General features: G+C 39.0%; 1 protein-coding gene across 2 annotated transcripts in view; it reads left to right on the top strand.

Moving 5' to 3' along the window:
- Window positions 1–17,703, top strand: part of ZFPM2 (zinc finger protein, FOG family member 2) — a 321,899-nt gene extending 304,196 nt beyond the window's left edge. For both annotated transcript variants that reach the window (XM_030012582.2, XM_030012581.2), the window contains 3 exons: window positions 6,181–6,387; window positions 10,786–11,010; window positions 14,227–17,703. In XM_030012582.2, the coding sequence (XP_029868442.1) occupies window positions 6,181–6,387; window positions 10,786–11,010; window positions 14,227–16,718 (2,924 nt within the window). In that variant the 3' untranslated portion in view covers window positions 16,719–17,703. The remainder of the gene's footprint in view (window positions 1–6,180; window positions 6,388–10,785; window positions 11,011–14,226) is intronic.
- The last annotated feature ends 208 nt before the right edge of the window (window positions 17,704–17,911 follow it).

Genomic DNA, 17,911 nt, shown 5'->3' with positions numbered 1-17,911 from the left:
GTACCACTCTACTGTCAAAAAATTTCAACAGTATTGGATTTGAATTAATTATAATTTTTTTATTAAACAATGTGTCTACGTATAGATTTATGTACTTTGTTCATGTCAAAAATTAGAGATCTGCCCAGTAACTTGTGCCACACTGAAATGGCATTCATTATGCTGAGTCGTCACAACCCCATGGGTGAGAAGCAGGAGGAACCCAAATATGAAGATCCCATCCTATTGTGATGTGCAAATTCTCCTTAAATGCTTAACCTGTGCAACAAAGGAGGGAAGATAATAAATTAACTCCAACACCCATTACCATTACTAAAAAGCATAATTTCTTACAGATTGGAATATTTCATTGGGAGAGGAAGGTTTAATTCAGTTGACGGTGCCTGGAAGTCGCTAAGAGTAACAGTCTGTTGTTTAAATAAATTCTGATAGTCTTTTGACCCTTCTTGCAAAAAGATGTGTGTACAGGAAATGGGCTATTATGTTGTTGCAGCAACACAATCAAATCCAGTAAGCACAGATTTTACTACACGAAAGTAGTACTTCTGAATTAACTGGCACTGAAAATTAGTTTTAATAGAAATTGCCATTGATTTCCTAAATTTCTGTGAAAGATGTATGCCATTTCTGGGTCAAAAAACTAGACTCAAATGGTTCAGCAAGGAAAACTGACTAAGCTGAAGACAGGAAAACTGGGATTGCCTTTGAATATATGTTTATATTGTCATTATGCTTCTTCATCTGTGAAAACATAGCTGCACTTCCTTCCATGAAACAGCTGTACTCAGTGGAAACGATTTTAGCTACTTGCTTTCTTAAGTCACTTTTCTTAAAAGCAGTGGTATGAATCAAAAGGCTTTATGGTTCCATCCATTTTGAAGCTCTTTTCTCCCGGTGGAGTTAATAGGGGAGTCTGTCCTTAAATATATTTTTTTTCAGACTGTGACCCACAGACCCGAAATGATCACTCCTTAAGGTCTGCAAAAAATAAGTGGGAAAAAAAAGAAGCCCACCATCAGAAGGCTCACTGTGCTGGTGTCTGTGTCTTCCCTGGAAGTGTTGCAGGGTTTTGAGAATCAGAAAGGGTGAAGGGCCATGGCTTTAGTTAAATCTTCAGAGCAAATTGCTGATTTTAAATAGGATAATAGAGGTTGCTTTGTTTAAAAAAAATTCCAAATGTAGAAGGAAAGAATGAAGGGCTGTTTTAAAAAAAAAGCCAGTTTCTCTTGTATTTTAGATGTCTGTCCTACATAAAATAAAGTTTTGTATTAGCATGCATATCTATCACCACAGTACTCCTTCTTCTGAATACAGAAGATAGAGTATTACCACATCTAAATATGATTTAATTGGTTCAATTTACTATATATTTTTTATACTAAGTGTGGTTCCATATCTTGATGAGCCCAGATGTAGTTGCGTTTGTGGTTTACAGCATCCCATTGCTTGCATTTTATTATTTTTACAAAGCAAATGTCTATCAATCATAGAGATAAATTAGAAAAAATTGTGCAAACATGACACATCGCTAAGATTTTTTCCAGCATGCTATGTAATTATTAACCTGATTTTTGCCATTGAAAGAAGCCATGAATTACAGATAGCATGGATGAAGTTAAATGCTTTTATATTAGATATATTTTGCTTATACAGTATTCTATAGGTATGGCCATACAATATAATTGAAGCTTTGTCAGCTCTGTAGCCTAGCAACAGATAATACTGTTAGGTTACTGAATTGCTCCTGGTTGACAAGTAGGGAGTATTTTTGTGTTTATCATGTTTGCTAATGATGGGATCCTTTCCAAAAGGCTTGTCTTAATCTTAATTAGAGTTTATCAGCAGAGGTCTGCATGACATTGTGCAGACACTGATTTCATAAATAATAAAAAGTGCAAGTGAAAAATTTGGCAGGAGAAGAAGATATTTAAGACCACTGATTCTTGTAAGAGCAGCATGAATTTCCAAAATGTAATCAAGTTTGAACTGTGACTCTATTCTTTATTATCGAAACTTGCAGTACACTCCACTGCAGTTTTGACAGCAATTATGAGTATGATTTATAAGCTTCCTGTTAGGAACCAGATCTGTTTGCACAAGAATCTTGATCATAAACATTACAAAGAACAGTAAGTCCACAGTTTTTCAGGGACATCAGGACCTTACTTTTTCCTTTGCATAGAAAGTTGGTTTGGTTTGGTTTTGTTTTGTTTTTTTTATTTAAGGGTGTTGGGTTTTCTTCAAGCAGCAGAAATATTTGCAGTGAAAGATGCAAAGAAGAGAATCCTGAAATAACCTTTCTATTTGGTGGAAACTCTGAGGGTATCAGATAGCTGCTTCAGTGCCTGATGTCATTTGATAAAGAATTCATGCCAATGCAATTGGAATGTAATTTTTTGCTCTAGTTTGCACAACATGATATTTTTTAACTTTCCCAACTTTCGATGATTAAGTGAGCATTTCTAATTCCTTGCAATGTGAACTAGAAAAAGAGTTCAAATAAATACATAGTGTTTACAGACATTTTTATTCTCTTTTTCCGCTTGATATGTTTGCATTATATATCACATAAATTTCTTTGGTTTAACCATAGATATAAAACAATATATTGTAAGTTCAAGAAGCTTATTTTCAGTTTCACAGAGTCAGAACTATACTTGTAGAGAAAACAGCTTTCCAATGTCACAAAACCTTCTGGTATTTCAAAACTTCCCTTCTGCACTGGAGCAAGAATAAGACTTTTCTTACCCTCACATGTAAAACCAGTAAGACCCTTTCAGTATAAATGGATGACTGGTGTACTCATTATGGGTGAGAAGAGGGCCAAAATCACCAGTGTACCATTGTCTTGCATTCTAACCAAATAATATAACCACAACTTCATTTCTGGTGCACTGTTAGTCACTCATCCCTATTAGAGCTTATCTGGACATTCATCTTTTCTCTTCTTCTGATGACTTCATCTGTCTTAGGACTGAGAAACTTGGCCTGGTAAAGCTTTGTTAGAACCATTTCACCCCCCATAAGCTTTTTCTGACAAAAGGAACAGTTGGTTAAAAAGTTTCTAGCCAGCTTATTCAGAACTTCATCTCACATAAATAACAGGCCTTTATGTTTCCTTATGAAATCTTCACGTGTTTGCAAATATTTCAAGCAAACATCTTCCTATCTCTTTCTCCATTGCCACCAGTACTTGGCAAACACTTCCTTATTATCCTTTTGAAAATTTGTTGTTAACACTGTCCTTTGCTTTATAAAAAGATGTGCTCCTGAGAAATTACTGTGTATATGTCAGTTGTATTTTAGCTTGTAGAAATGTTTGTGGGAAGCAATAACTTTTTTCCTGTTTTGTAACCACCACCTGTAAGGAAGCCCTGATCCCTGGCAAGGCTAGGCAGCATAATAATTCATATGATAGTCATGATTGGAACTTCCTATTAAATGCGGAAGCCTCTGCCAGGTTCTCTGTGTGCCATTTCCCTGACCGTGCAGTAGAAGGTTCAAGAAGACTTCTCTTCTACTGTTTTCCTGCTGTGCATGAAGGCCAGGATATTTGCATTCACTGCATTAAGGAGAATAAAGTCATTTGCATCTTTCAAAACAGCAGCTATTGCCTTACCCTGTGCAAGCAAGCATAGAAGGGGACAAGAGGGGACTATACTTGTCCTGACCCTGTGGGTGACCTTTGCTGCTGAGGTGGTATACTGCATTTCCAGTAGCTGGAAGAATGCATCATTTGGGAGTTCATCTGGGGATGTAACTTAACACAGTATCGTGTACTGATGAAAACGTGGACGCATATGTCATGATTACTTAAATGCCTGATTTTCTATAGAGTGGGATGAAAGAAAACAAAATAACAAGGTAATTCTTGGATCTGAATCCTGCTGGGCTGAAGGTTTGTATTCCAATGCAGGAGTGGATTAAAATTCTGTAGTTCTGATTTCCTTTAATAAGCCAAGCTAGAGATTGTTGTGCTTCCGAAGCTGTCACACATCCCACTCGGCTGTGCCTGCCGTAGGTGTGACAGCCTCCAGGAGCTGGGTGGAGCAGGCAGCCGAGGTCACTGCTCGCTTCAGCTGTCCCAGTTTAATCTGCTGCTGGACATGAGTCAACACCCTGAGGAGCTCTAACACCAGGAGACTGAGTCAGCCTTTTAGCTGATTCAGACTGATTGCAGCTGGAGACCCAGTAATCAACTACACTTTTCTTTTTTTTTTTCCCCCCAAGGGTACAGCATGTCAAGATGTTTGCAGGGATAGAGAAAGTCTCAGTTGGTTCTTCTGCAGTGGCTCATTTTTATTTTAAGAAATCCAGTGAATAATACAGTCTAGGAAGAGCTCTTATTCTATATTAAAATGTACTAAAACATCTTGGTTGATTATTACACCTTCTGCACATAAATAAAATAGAAGTGCATGTTAATAATGGAAGCCCTGTTCCTCCCAGAAAATGAACTGTGTGGTGTTGGCAGTGAGAGTACCCAGTTTCAGACTCTCAAATTGCAGCGTGTGTATCACATATTTTTATCTACGAGACTAATTAAGTACACTTTAGGAATTTAGCCAGGTTCTCTCTTGAACAGGTTTTATACCAGTTTAAAGGCTTCTGTATATTTACTCCTGATTTATATCAGGCAATAAGTCAGACTATGCTCTTCAAATGTTTGAATTCCTGCTTGGGCATTAGGACTCTGCATTTGTAGACATTTATGGCACTATCTTCACATTTCATCTTCTTATTCTCTAGAGGAAATTATTCAGATTTGCACCATTTAATGCTGTAATTTTGGAGGGTAGTAAACCTTAGTATCCTTTGGTCCCACCACAGTAAATTGTTTGTAAACTTTGGAGCCACCTTCAACTGCTGTATTACCAAAGGGTGAATACAAAGACACTTTTCTGCTTTGAAACTTTTACACCACTTTGAGGTCTGGAAGCTTAGCTTTATTTTTCCACTGAAACACATTGTCACTGATGCTGTTTTGTTTGCTCATCTTTGAAAGCTAATAGACTGGTTTAATTAATTGTCCAAGATTTCTCTAAAACAATGTCCTAATTCTTCCATTTAGCTGTGGCATATCATACACTGTTGTTATCTCCTCTACCAGATTTTTGCAACAAGTTGTTTTAAAACTATAATCTCTTTGAGGGGAAAAAAATGAAGTGCAGTTGAAAAGGCAGTTATGCCGAAAGATAAACACAGCAATATTACTTATCAAAACGAGTACAGTTTTTGCTTGCCTAATGAATACAACATATAGCTTTTTCTATATATACAAAACCTGAGGAAAAAAAAGCTTTATAACATACAAAGTATGCAACATTATTTCAGGCATAACTGTATTGGATATGTATCTAGGCCTGAGAGTGTAGATAACACAATATAAGTGCTTTGCCTGTCTAAACATGTTAAATAAATGAGCATTCACTATCGCATTCAAATACATTAGTAGATGTACTCGCATAGTTAATTTTCTTTTTAATGCACTACACGTGACATTTGCAGCACAGAGCTATAGTGTATCTTACTGTTTGATGAAAGTTCTTCCACCTCCCCCCCCCCCTTTTAAACAAACCTTTATTTGAATAAGCCTTTATGAAACAGATCTTTGGCATATCTTCTTTTCAGGAAGTTCAGTCAGTGTAAGCAGAGATAAAGCAGTCATGTTACGAAGAATATTACATAAGGGAAGGTTTTTTAGAGAAAGAGGGTGACAAACATAAGGGAGGGGAAGAACGCCGTTAAGAGCAAAACTGATTTCTTTCTTGCAGCTGTTTGGTTTTATTGTGCTGTGATTTGGTATTCAAAATAAAACAAACTTGGAGTTATGAAAAAATATACAGGAAGTTCGGTGAAAAGTAATGATGAGAAAAGTGCCATATAAAATATTTTCACCTGTATCTTGATTTTCATAATGCTGGCCTTCTAGGAGACAAAATGAAAAACTAAAATGAATATTCATGCTCCAACTAGTTAGGAAAAGTATCCCCAAATTGTTGTCCTTATACATTGAAAATTCCTATATTGATAGAAGGAAGACAGTAAAAATTGTTTGCCTCTTTACCTTGAACAAGCTATTGAAATTTAAAAAAAGAGTGTGAAGATATGGCACTGATGTTTTAAGTTCTGGAATCTGATATCATCAATTAAATCTTCCTGCTTTTATGTTTCCTGTAGGAGGGCAGCTTTGGTGTACCACGACCAAGGCCATCTCAGAGGGTGAAGAGCTGATTGCCTTTGTTGTAGATTTTGACTCAAGGCTGCAAGCTGCTAGTCAGATGACTCTCACAGAAGGGATGTATCCTGCACGCCTGCTGGACTCAATACAATTGCTCCCGCAACAAGCTGCCATGGCATCTATTTTGCCTACAGCTATTGTGAATAGTAAGTCATGAATACTATTCTCTGGCGTTTTTTTAAAAGAGCAGTACTTTAAGGCATATGTGAAGACCTAATACAGTGCTAGTGAATTCAAGACCACAGAAACCACATGACTTAATACCCACAGCTCGAAGCCTGCTTTTGTTCCGCCATCATTTCAGATGAACTCGCAGACATAAAAGGAGGAAGAAGAGCCGTTTGGCGGCTGGGGTCTGCAAGAGCCTCACCCAGAGTATCTGACCTGCCCTCATGTGGAGGTTCTGTGATCTGCTCCCAGAGGCAATAGGATCAGAAACTTAAAAAAGTAGATAAGACAGGCCTGTTAGCTCACAAAGTCCAGCCTCTGCTGCTCAAGTAAGCTTGCTGCTTACAGCTGCAGCTTCTGGTAATAATTCATGATACTCAATGGAAAGAAAGAACACATCTCTTCAGTGGCTGTTTCAAAATGCAGTGGAGATCATGCCTTATAGCAGCCCTGATTTATTGTAGTATCTCCACTCAGTGTGGCTATCCAAGAATGTTTTTAGGTCCTCTGGCCATCAATAGACCCTATCATGGACAAAATACAGCATGTAATTAAGTGCTGTCTTTAGAGAGGAGGGACATGAGTACATAAGTCAGTTCCTGAAGTGGGACAATTCAGCTTGAATTAATTTCATTTCTTTAACTTTTTCTTATTACTGCTTTTTACCTTTATACACCCCTAGTCCCTCATCCTCCTAAGTACTTTTCTAGTACGTTAGCTGTTACTGTGATCCTCACCAGTCATCACTTAGACCTATTGCACATCCTTGGCTCTCAGCAATTCGTAAGCCTGTGCATTTAGATCCCATGTTGGAGCACTTCCCTGTGCTTCCCATGGTTTCTAAGTATTGTAATTAGATATAGTGAACTACTGAACACAGTATTTCAGGTGTGAATACACATTCAGACACATGATCTGCCACTCAGGCTCACACCAAATGACGCTATGTCTTGAACAGTCATACCATCTTCAAGCTCTTCAGACAGGACTAGTTAAAATACCTGTGGTAACACATTTCATTCTGTGTTTTCCTTTTTTTTTTTTTTTTTTAGTAATTGCTTATTTTCTGTGTAAACAATCTTGATAGCTACAGATTTATTGTCAGCCTGTTTTAAAAGATAAACCTTAAAATGTCCAAGTCATCCAAGTCCTCTCTTCCAGAGAGTAAGTTGGCAGCAACCTCAAGCCCTTTATCAAAGCGCATTCATTTTTACCTCAGCAGTGGGGCTACTGTGAGCTGACATACCTTTTCACAGAACCAGCAATTAGCACTGTACAGGACCTTTCCAAAAGAAGGTGTCAGAAGCCCCTAAAATGGACCACCAAGTTACCAGAGTTAGGGCAGACCAGTGTTTATAGCCAGCAGCTGCAAGGAAGCCACCAGGGAGGGAGTTACCTAGCCGAAAGGGCAAAGACTCATTCACAGCTTGTTTCAGCTGAGGATGTATTTTTGTGCAAATCTACATGAGGCCAACTCTGGGTTTTGGCAAAGTAGTCAGATTTCTACAGAGTCAGATTTCTGGAAACACCTTTGCTGCCAGCACTGCCTTTTGCAGAGCCCTGGAAAGCCGCACAGGTCATTGCCACTTCTGCTGCTAAGAGTCTAACTTTACAGTGCATCAGCTCTTGCTATACAGGCTTAGCAGCAGCTTGGAGTAACCTTTGTACCCCTAACTCCAGGAGGCTGCTAAAGTAGCAAGTCTTGCTGTCCAGAACTTTCCACCTCGGTTCTGACTCTGCCTCTCACCAGGCAGGGCTGTTTCAACATTTCATTGTTGAGTTGGTGAAATTCAGTTTCTTCAGTAAAGTCTCGAGCTAGATTGAGTCCAGTAATATGCTGAATGCACCTCTAGATTTGTAGTGAGACAGGTCTTAACCATTCTTTTGCTAGATCTCTGAAAAAAAATCAGTTTCTAGAAAAATTAAGTGTTGTAGGGGGTTTTTTAATGTTTCCTAACATTTTCTATTTGAAAAATCAGAATTTTAATATATCCTTTGCCTCATTCAGCTTGAACTTGAATGTTTCATTTCCTGAATTGATTCATTGAAATATTTGGAAACTATCCATTGAAACAAATTGAAATATTTTGCTTTTAAAGAATTAAAATATTAACTTCAAGTAGCCTTTATCTATTTTGCATTGCTTTAGGGGAGTAATAGTTTCAGATCCCATCTCTATACATTGTTTTCCCTGGAATTCCATCCTCTCAGTGTGTAAAACTTCTCAAATTAATTTCCTCTGCATGGCATGTAACAGGAGTCACATATTCACCATGCATAACTGGAGCTATGGACTGTCCAGGCCATCTAGCCCATAGGAAATAAAGATGGCTGGAAGTCAAATTCGTTAAGTAATCAGAAAGTTAAATTCTGTGATGGAAGGCAGTCAAATGAATTCAAATGACATGTTGCCCATATCAGAATTTCCTATTACTACTTTTGGACTTTCTCTTCTGTGGAAACCTCAACAGTTCCAACTTTTTAAAACCATTTGAAGCCAAAACCAGATGCTGAAATGTCAGCTTTCACATGAGATGGACATTTCAAATGATGCAAACGGTATCAGTAATGTTTTTGTCGTGGTGTATACTGGAATACTAACTGCTCCATTAAATGTTTGTGTCTTAAATTCATGCACAATTATTCAGTGGCAAAGGGAAAAATAGAAACTGGTAGTGGTGAAAATATTTTATGCAAATTCACGAGCAGAAAAATAGACAAGCAGTAGCAATGCAGTCAGAGAAGCAAACTCAGCAATGTAAATTTTGGCTGCATTTGTAGATATTTAACAAATAAAAGACTCATCCATTTCAACGGGCTGGAGTCTTCAATTTTGTTCACCTGAGGGATTGAACAGTCCTATACACAGTATTTGTACTTAAACATAAATTGTCATGAATGATAATGAAATACATCATCAGCTACACATGCCGTTATTTTCAGAGCAGCCAACCATTCTTCAAGACTAAGTTAATTACAATCACTAGCAGCTTTTTGAAGTCTGAAGTCAGTGGGAGTTTTGATGTTGACCAAGATGTGTTTTGAAGTTGACTGCAATTGCCCATTCTCTGATCCTGAGGTCAGCTGGGACAGTCTGGCTGCACTCATAATTTTATCGTCTCTTAGTCTCAAAAACAGGTGAGAAGTGTCCATACCATTTCGGGGAATGATCCTAGGCCCATGGTAACTCCTGAACTGTATGCAGGAATGGGGAAGGTGTTAATTGACTCAAGCTAAAAGTGTAGAAGGGGCCATTCTCATGATTTAGCATTACAAACAAGAAGTTCCAGTGCCCTAGTCTGGACCTTGTCGCTGTTTAATTTACTGGTGTAGATGTACCCTAAAGGGCTGGGATTTCTTCCTTGTTCTTACTGATAGGATGGCAAGTTCAGCTTTCAGAAAGATCAGACAGGTCTTTTGTCGAAGACAGATACGCAACATGCACTGTGTAGGTATCCTTCTGATGGGATATTAACAACCAAATATGTCTGCTTTGTGTAAAGTATTCATTATTACTCTTCACGTGAGTAAAGTATGTAGCCTTCAGTACACAATCAAATTATCTACTCCCTCTGCCGCTGGGAAGCACTCTGTGCAACCTCTGCATTGTCTTCCCCTCAGAGAGGATGCTGACACTTTGGGATAGAAGACAATGAAAAATTGCATTATTCTTAGCAAATATTCCTTTTGCATAGTGAAAAGTGGAACAGTAACAATTTACCAAAAACAAGAGGACAAAAGTACATCAGAAATTTTAACTTCTAGTATTAATAACAACAGGAATGCAGGAAATAAACATGCTGCTTAGTATAATATTACATTCAACACTGTAGGATCTTAAGGAAACATAATCCAGCCTGGCTTCCTGGATATCAGAGCAACAGGATTTTACAGTAATAACTGCATAAGCATTCTGAAAATATACATTCTTCGGAATGATCTGCAATTAGCACTCAAAAATTCCAAGGCCCAATGCTGGAAAGACTTCTGCACACAGAAAAAAAAAAAAGCACAATTGAAAGATGTCACCTATTGAGTAGTGATTTACTGGAAATACAGCTTAGTTCTTGACTTAATACTGCATATTCTCAACAAACAATTAATTTAATTTAATTTTTTAAATAATTACATGCCAAAAACTTCTAGCTTTTTTTTCTAGTAACTTTCTAATATCTCCTTTTGAAAGAAACAACTGTCTCCCATGTTCAGTCTCTCACCTGCAAGTGACATTTTAATAAACCCGTGGCTCTGTTTTCAATATTTTATTAAATAAGCATGCGTTTAATGGGGAATTGAGGGGAATTAATCCAGCTGTGTTAATTGGTTGACACTGAGTGCACCGTGGCTAACCTGCACCTGGTTATATTTGCTTGTAGAGGACATATTCCCTTGCAAATCCTGTGGCATTTGGTATCGAAGCGAGCGGAACCTGCAGGCCCATCTCATGTATTACTGCAGTGGGCGGCAAAGAGAGGGGCCTCAACTGTCAGAGGAGAACGAAGATAGTTCTCAGCAGATATCCAGTGTCTGCCCCTTTCCGCAGTGCACCAAAAGTTTTTCTAATGCAAGAGCTCTGGAAATGCACCTAAATTCTCACAGTGGTAAGTACCATGTCTTTTCCTGTATCATCTTCTAGATTTAGCTATTTGAAGAATTATTCGCTATAGACATTCAGTGGATCAATGTCTCTCCAAATATATGCAAGCATTACGTGTAGATACTACCAAAATGTCAACAGTTTCTGACCTGTGTTCTACACCAAGCACCTCTCCCAGGTAACCAGTGTCATTTCTCTTATCTACTGATGCTCGTTTGAATGCTGTCTCTCTCTTAATGTGTGTATACACACATACACGCAGCATTTCTTTACTGGTGAAGGTACACTCAGGAATCCAGACACAGTTAGACTGCTGCTGCTTGGTCTCTGAGAAATTCAATCAATTACTTCAGGATTCCATCCAACAAACGTGAGTCTGCTAGACTACAATCTCTACCTACCCTGTTTTGATGCTCATCGGAGAAATACACACCACCAGAGAGCAAGTTCTTCTGAAATAAGATCTTGGGGTCCTAGAGTAGGCTTCTTAGGTGGGAGGCTTTAAGGACCAGGGTCCAGAACTCTGTGTGCTTTTCCCAGGACACCTGTTTCATATAAACTTCTTGTTGCATAACAATATTCTTTTCCCTCCTTATAAATATAAAACGGGGATAGTATTTTCTTTGTCCATGTTGTTTAAATTATAACACTAGATACACAGAAAGTGGGATTACAAAATTCCTGAGATTAAAAATTGAACACAGCAGGAATCTTATCTCCCTTCCTGAAGGTCCTTTGAGTGTGCTGTTTGAATTTGTTTTGAATTAGGGCTGGAAACACAAATTTTGAGTTTGCGGAACATTCTGTATTGGAGTTTTCAGTAGCAGAGAAAACCTACAAATAAGAAAGACCGCAGTGTCAGATTATGGCTCTGTTGTCTGTCTAGTGTACAGAGCTGTGTCTGGAAAGAGGCAAGGGCCCTGCAGGAGTTCCTGATCCTCCTGTTAAATGGATGGAGTCTAAAGGACACTACTGTGTGCTTTATTCAGAGAAGAAAGCCTTATTCGGCTGCAGTGTAAAAACTCCTGGAGGACTGGGAATCTACTCTGTGGACTTGGTGAAATGAAAAATGTTCCTCTGATACTTGGGCAGCAATTACAAATTTAGAAGGCATCATGTTGCCTTGGAGGAGTTTGGTACCTCCCAGAACAGGACTAGAAGAGTGCTGAGTGAGAAATTTCTGTATGTAGAGAACACAGACAACACTTAGCCATTCATTCAGAGGTCAGATCTTTTTGTGCTTCCAGATCTTAACTTTGAATATCAGGCTATTGCCATTTTCTGTCTCTTGCCTAGCAAATATTTCACAGTTCAGTGAACCAGCGAACAGTAGGAACAGCTTCAACAAGAGCAGGCGAGTGCAGCCCAGCATGTCTTACAGCCTAGTAATTAAAACCAGGTACTCTTGGAAGATAACAAATTCATTTCTCCCCAAGCAGAGGAAAATTCTGAAATCTTAGCCGTTGTGTAAAAGGGTTGCTTCAGCTCTTTGCATTTAGTGACATACCGTTGGCTTAGGTGTCAAGAGGGTTTTCAGCCATGAGCTGTGAGTGACCATGTCTTCTTGCAATCTAGAGATAAGCATCTGTATTCCTTGAAAGACATAGGGCTGAGATCCTGCTGAATTTCCAGTAAGAACCTTCAGGTATTTCTCAGATCAGCAGCTAAAAGTCAGGCCTTCCCCTTCTTTTTAGTCATAAACCAGTCAGTTCAATCATTCTTGCTCTCTTTCAGATCCTGTCCATCTTTGTTTTTCTATACAGACTCTCACAAGTTGTAACAGCTTCTGCAGTAGGAATGAACATTCCTTTTCCAAATGCCCTGTAAGCTAGTGCTCTGTTTGCTTCAGCTTCTGTTACTGTTCCTGCTGGGGGCTGTAACAGACCCACATCACTGGAGTGTGGAGGCCCGACTGAAATGAACAGTCCGTAGAGACACTCCACTGTGACTGTATCCCATGATGTGGAATCGTATGAAACACCGTCTCATGGCAGTGGAGGAGCTAAAGCTTCATTGGCCTCCTAGTGAAAAAGTGCCTGACAGGGAACAAGCACTGATTAAAGTGCTGTGTATCTCCTCGGCTCCCTTCTGGCCTCTGAGGCCAAGAGAAGTTCAAATTCAAATGTCACTCACAACTGTGGGAGTCACTGATGCTAGGGGAGAAGTGAGGACCTCCAGGTACAATCGAATTACTTCCCACAGGTTGAGCCACAATATTCTTACAGCTTTATATTGTCCAACTACCATGAACCTAGTTTACCTGACCAAGGTATGGTGTATGTCTGTGTGTGTGTAGACAGAACAAATACCCACTTTAGATTCCGAATATCATCCCCTACCAATATTTTTTCAGTTTTTATTGTCTAACAGGTAATCAGAATCTGTGTTGTTGCAGTAGAAAAATTTGGTCTTGTCTATTTTTAAAGCATTTTCAGTTTCAAAATACTGTGAAACATGGGGTTTTTGTTTCAGCAGTGATTGTAAGATGGCTTTGAATGTACTGTTCTTGATAGGGAAAGCTGTAGTGATTTCATGAGGAAAAGGTGTTGTATTACAGCAGTAGTTGCCTACGGCCATTATATGTGGAAGATAAAATGTTGATGAAGCCGTGTCTTACCCCTCCTCGTCTCTTCACAATGCACACAACTCATCAGTCCTTTCTGACGAGGATAGATCTGCCTCCTGTTCCCAGACTACAGCCAACTCACGCAGGCAAAGAGCTGAGCATCAATAATGCTCAAAATGCTACTTCTGCTCTGTCTGTGCCTTTCAGGCACTGAGAGCTGTACCTCAAGCCATATCATAACCTTGAGCCTCTTGTCCTTGATGAGCTTTCTGTGCATTCAAAATTTCCAGTGATTGTGTATGGGGAACATTATGTCTCCTTTAGTTAAAACTGTAATTTCTAAGACCTTTTCATTTAGAGTAAGTCCAGGCTATTTTTATCCTTTCTCTTGTTCTTTCTTTCCCTTCATCTCTGCTGAATGCATGCAGATACTAAGGCTCTCCGAAGCAGAGCAGAAGTCTGGGAATATCCTCTAGCAGTTCAAGGAAAGAAATTCTGACCCAATTCAAGTATTTTCAGGGTGACTAATACCATCCCATCAGAAGAAAATTAGTTGTCACTGTGTTTGTACCTTCTGTGCAACTGGTCTTCCAGTATACTTCATGAAGGGCAAAATGGTCACTTTATTTTGTATTTTACTTGTCTTTTCTGTAGGAGTGAAAATGGAAGAATTTCTCCCGCCCGGTGCTAGTCTGAAATGCACAGTTTGTACTTACACTGCAGACTCAGTGATTAACTTTCATCAGCACCTGTTCTCGCATCTTACTCAAGCTGCCTTTAGATGCAATCACTGCCATTTTGGCTTCCAAACTCAGAGGGAGCTACTGCAGCACCAAGAGTTACATGTCTCTGGCAACAAAATTCAGAGAGAAAGTGACATTGAACACTCTCCAAGTGGAAACGAAGAAGGTTTACAGCCAGCAACGGACCTGTTGAGCAGAAATGATGTTCCCCAGAGCCAAAAGACCATGCAGACTAAAGATGCAAGTTCTGATACAGAGCTTGATAAATGTGAAAAAAAGGCTCCACTTTTCCTTCCAAACCAGAGGCCGGAAACCCAGCCTGCGACAAATAAGCAGAGTTTTTCATACACTAAAATAAAATCTGAACCATCCAGTCCAAGACTTGCTTCATCACCAGTTCAGCCTAATATTGGTCCTTCTTTCCCAATGGGACCTTTTCTTTCCCAGTTTGCTTTTCCCCAAGACATCACTGTGGTTCCTCAGGCTTCAGAGATATTAGCCAAAATGTCTGAACTGGTCCATCGAAGACTGAGGCATGGAAGTAGCAATTATCCTCCTGTAATTTACAGTCCTTTGATGCCCAAAGGGGCTACATGTTTTGAGTGTAACATAACATTCAATAATTTGGACAACTACTTGGTACACAAAAAGCATTACTGCAGCAGCCGATGGCAGCAGATGGCAAAGTCACCAGATTTTTCCAGTGTTCCAGAAAAAATGCCAGAAGCTGTAAGTCCCAGTAACGGTCAAAGCTCGATAAACATCCTGAATGCAGCTCCTCACACATCAGATCCAGAGAATCAGCTTCTGCAGACGTCTTGCATAAACTCTTCCAATGTTTTAGATTTGATCGGGCCAAACAATAAAAGTCATGAAAAAGACTTTACAGCACAATCTAAGAAGTTGTCAGCTGCAAGCAACGGCGATGAGAAGATAAATGGAAAACCTTCTGATGTGAAGAATCCCAATGCTCCTTTAGTAGAAGGGGAGAGTGATCCTAACAAGACCACGTGTGAAGCTTGTAATATTACTTTCAGCAGACATGAAACGTACATGGTCCACAAGCAGTATTACTGTGCCACTCGCCATGATCCCCCACTGAAGAGGTCCGCTTCCAACAAAGTGCCTGCCATGCAGAGAACAATGCGTACCCGGAAGCGAAGGAAGATGTATGAGATGTGCCTACCAGAGCAAGAGCAGAGGCCACCACTAGTTCAACAGCGATTTCTAGAAGTGGCTAATCTTGGCAATCCTTGTACATCTACTCAAGAGTCAACGGAGGGCCTTGGAGAATGTTACCATCCACGATGTGATATGTTTCCAGGAATAGTCTCGAAGCATCTGGAAACATCACTCTCTATTAACAAGTGCGTTCCAGTTTCAAAGTGTGATACTCCCCACTCCACTGTGTCTTGCTTGGAGATGGATGTGCCAATAGATCTCAGTAAAAAATGCTTACCCCCATCAGAGAGGACATCCACTTCTCCCAAAAGGCTGCTGGACTACCATGAGTGCACAGTATGCAAGATCAGTTTTAACAAGGTAGAGAACTACCTGGCTCACAAGCAGAATTTTTGCCCTGTCACTGCCCATCAGCGTAACGACCTGGGACAGCTCGACAATAAGGTGTTTCCAAACCCAGAAAGTGAAAGAAACAGCCCAGATGTCAGTTACGAAAGAAGCATAATCAAATGTGAGAAAAATGGAAACTCAAAACAGTCCTCTCCTAATGGAAACTTATTTTCCACACACTTAGCAACACTTCAAGGACTAAAAGTCTTTAGTGAAGCAGCCCAGCTCATTGCTACAAAAGAAGAAAACAAACATTTGTTTCTTCCACAATGCCTTTACCCTGGAGCAATAAAGAAAGCTAAAGGAGCAGATCAGCTGTCTCCATATTATGGAATAAAGCCAAGTGATTACATTTCTGGTTCTCTCGTCATTCATAACACTGATTTAGATCAAAGCACAAATACAGAAAGTGAATCTCCTAAAGGCCAGGTGCCTTCAAATGGATGTGCTGTGCAGAAGAAAGAGTCTCTTCCGCTATTGCCAAAAAACCGAGGCATGGTAATAGTTAATGGGGGACTAAAACAGGAGGAAAGACCTGCCACAAACCCACAGCAAGAGAACATTTCCCAGAATCCTCCACATGAAGATGGGCACAAGTCTCCTTCTTGGATCTCTGAGAATCCCTTAACTGCCAATGAAAATGTCTCTCCAGCAATTCCTACAGCAGAGGAACAGTTGTCTAGTATAGCTAAAGGCGTGAATGGTTCTACCCAGGCCCCAACCAGTGGAAAGTATTGCCGACTGTGTGACATCCAGTTCAACAATCTTTCAAACTTTATAACTCATAAGAAGTTTTATTGCTCGTCACATGCAGCAGAACATGTCAAATGAAACAATCGGTCACCTTTGGTACCTGTGTTTAGCATATTGTTCCATACAGTCTAAAGCAAGCTGTTTGAATTACATCTGGACAATCAGGAGATTTCACTATTGCTGAGTTGAAGACTTAAAGGTGTAATTTCATTACAGTCCATTAGTAAAGTGTATTATTGGTGCCATTTTCAAAAATATTAATTTATTTTACCAGCAGTATTCATAGCTGTAGTTATGTTATTTTTTATTTAAAAACTTTATATTAAAGTCATTTGTAATGTTATTGTATAGTTATTGTGTAGCACATATGGTTTGCACTGTATAGTAGATTTTAAAGAAAATAGTCGCAAACAATACAGAAAAGCATTTTAGAAATAGCTTCAAAAGCACTTGTGTATCCTGATTTTTTTTCTTATATGCTGTTGCAGATATATGTATATGCTAAAATATAACTTGCAAAGAAGTTTCAACTATGCTGTAAAGTTCGCCTTAAAATTTCAATTTTTTGAACAATTGGGCTCAGTTTGCACTTTATATTTTAGCAGATACAGTACCTTAGTCATTAGGCTTTGCATTTGTATGTAGCAGTATGTTTCTGTCCACTTTCTTAATCTGAAACGTACGTTAAATGAAGATGGCAATTTTTTTCTTGTATAGTACTTGTATTTTCTTTCGCTGATGCATCTCTGTCTCAATTTTTAAACCTTTGCTGTTAAATGCAATACTTTATAAAGAATGAACAAAATTACTGGAAGCAGTATTGTAAGTAATGAGGTCATATCAATCAGTTTTATCTTTTGAAAGGCACAGTCTAAAACAAAACCCTAAACTCAATGCTGCAATTATGAATCTAATTCATATATAAGATATATTTAAATATAAGAGTAGCAATACTGCAACTGGTGATCACAAAGATAATGTTCTACTTCTGATAGAAATAATTTCTCAACAAATGTTGTTACTATGCATGTATATGGATGGAATAAAATTCCAGATCATTGGAGAAGTTTGGCGGTAATTTCTTTAAATTTGTTTTATTTTGTTTTTCAAGGAGGATTTAGAGCTCACAAACTGTAAAGAAGCTCTTAAGAACAGGTTAACATTGCCCCCTCTTCAATGGAAGCAAAGTGTTCAAAGAGAAAATGAGTAGAAAGGATGCCTCCACTTCGAGGGAGTCCTTGCTGACAGGTCACTAGTTCAACTAAGTCTAA

The sequence above is a fragment of the Aquila chrysaetos genome, chromosome 4 (genome assembly GCF_900496995.4).
Source record: "Aquila chrysaetos chrysaetos chromosome 4, bAquChr1.4, whole genome shotgun sequence".
In the NCBI taxonomy this organism is placed as follows: Eukaryota; Metazoa; Chordata; class Aves; order Accipitriformes; family Accipitridae; genus Aquila; species Aquila chrysaetos.
The sequence above is the reverse complement of the archived record's forward strand: the minus strand, read 5'-3'. Positions and strand labels throughout refer to the sequence as shown.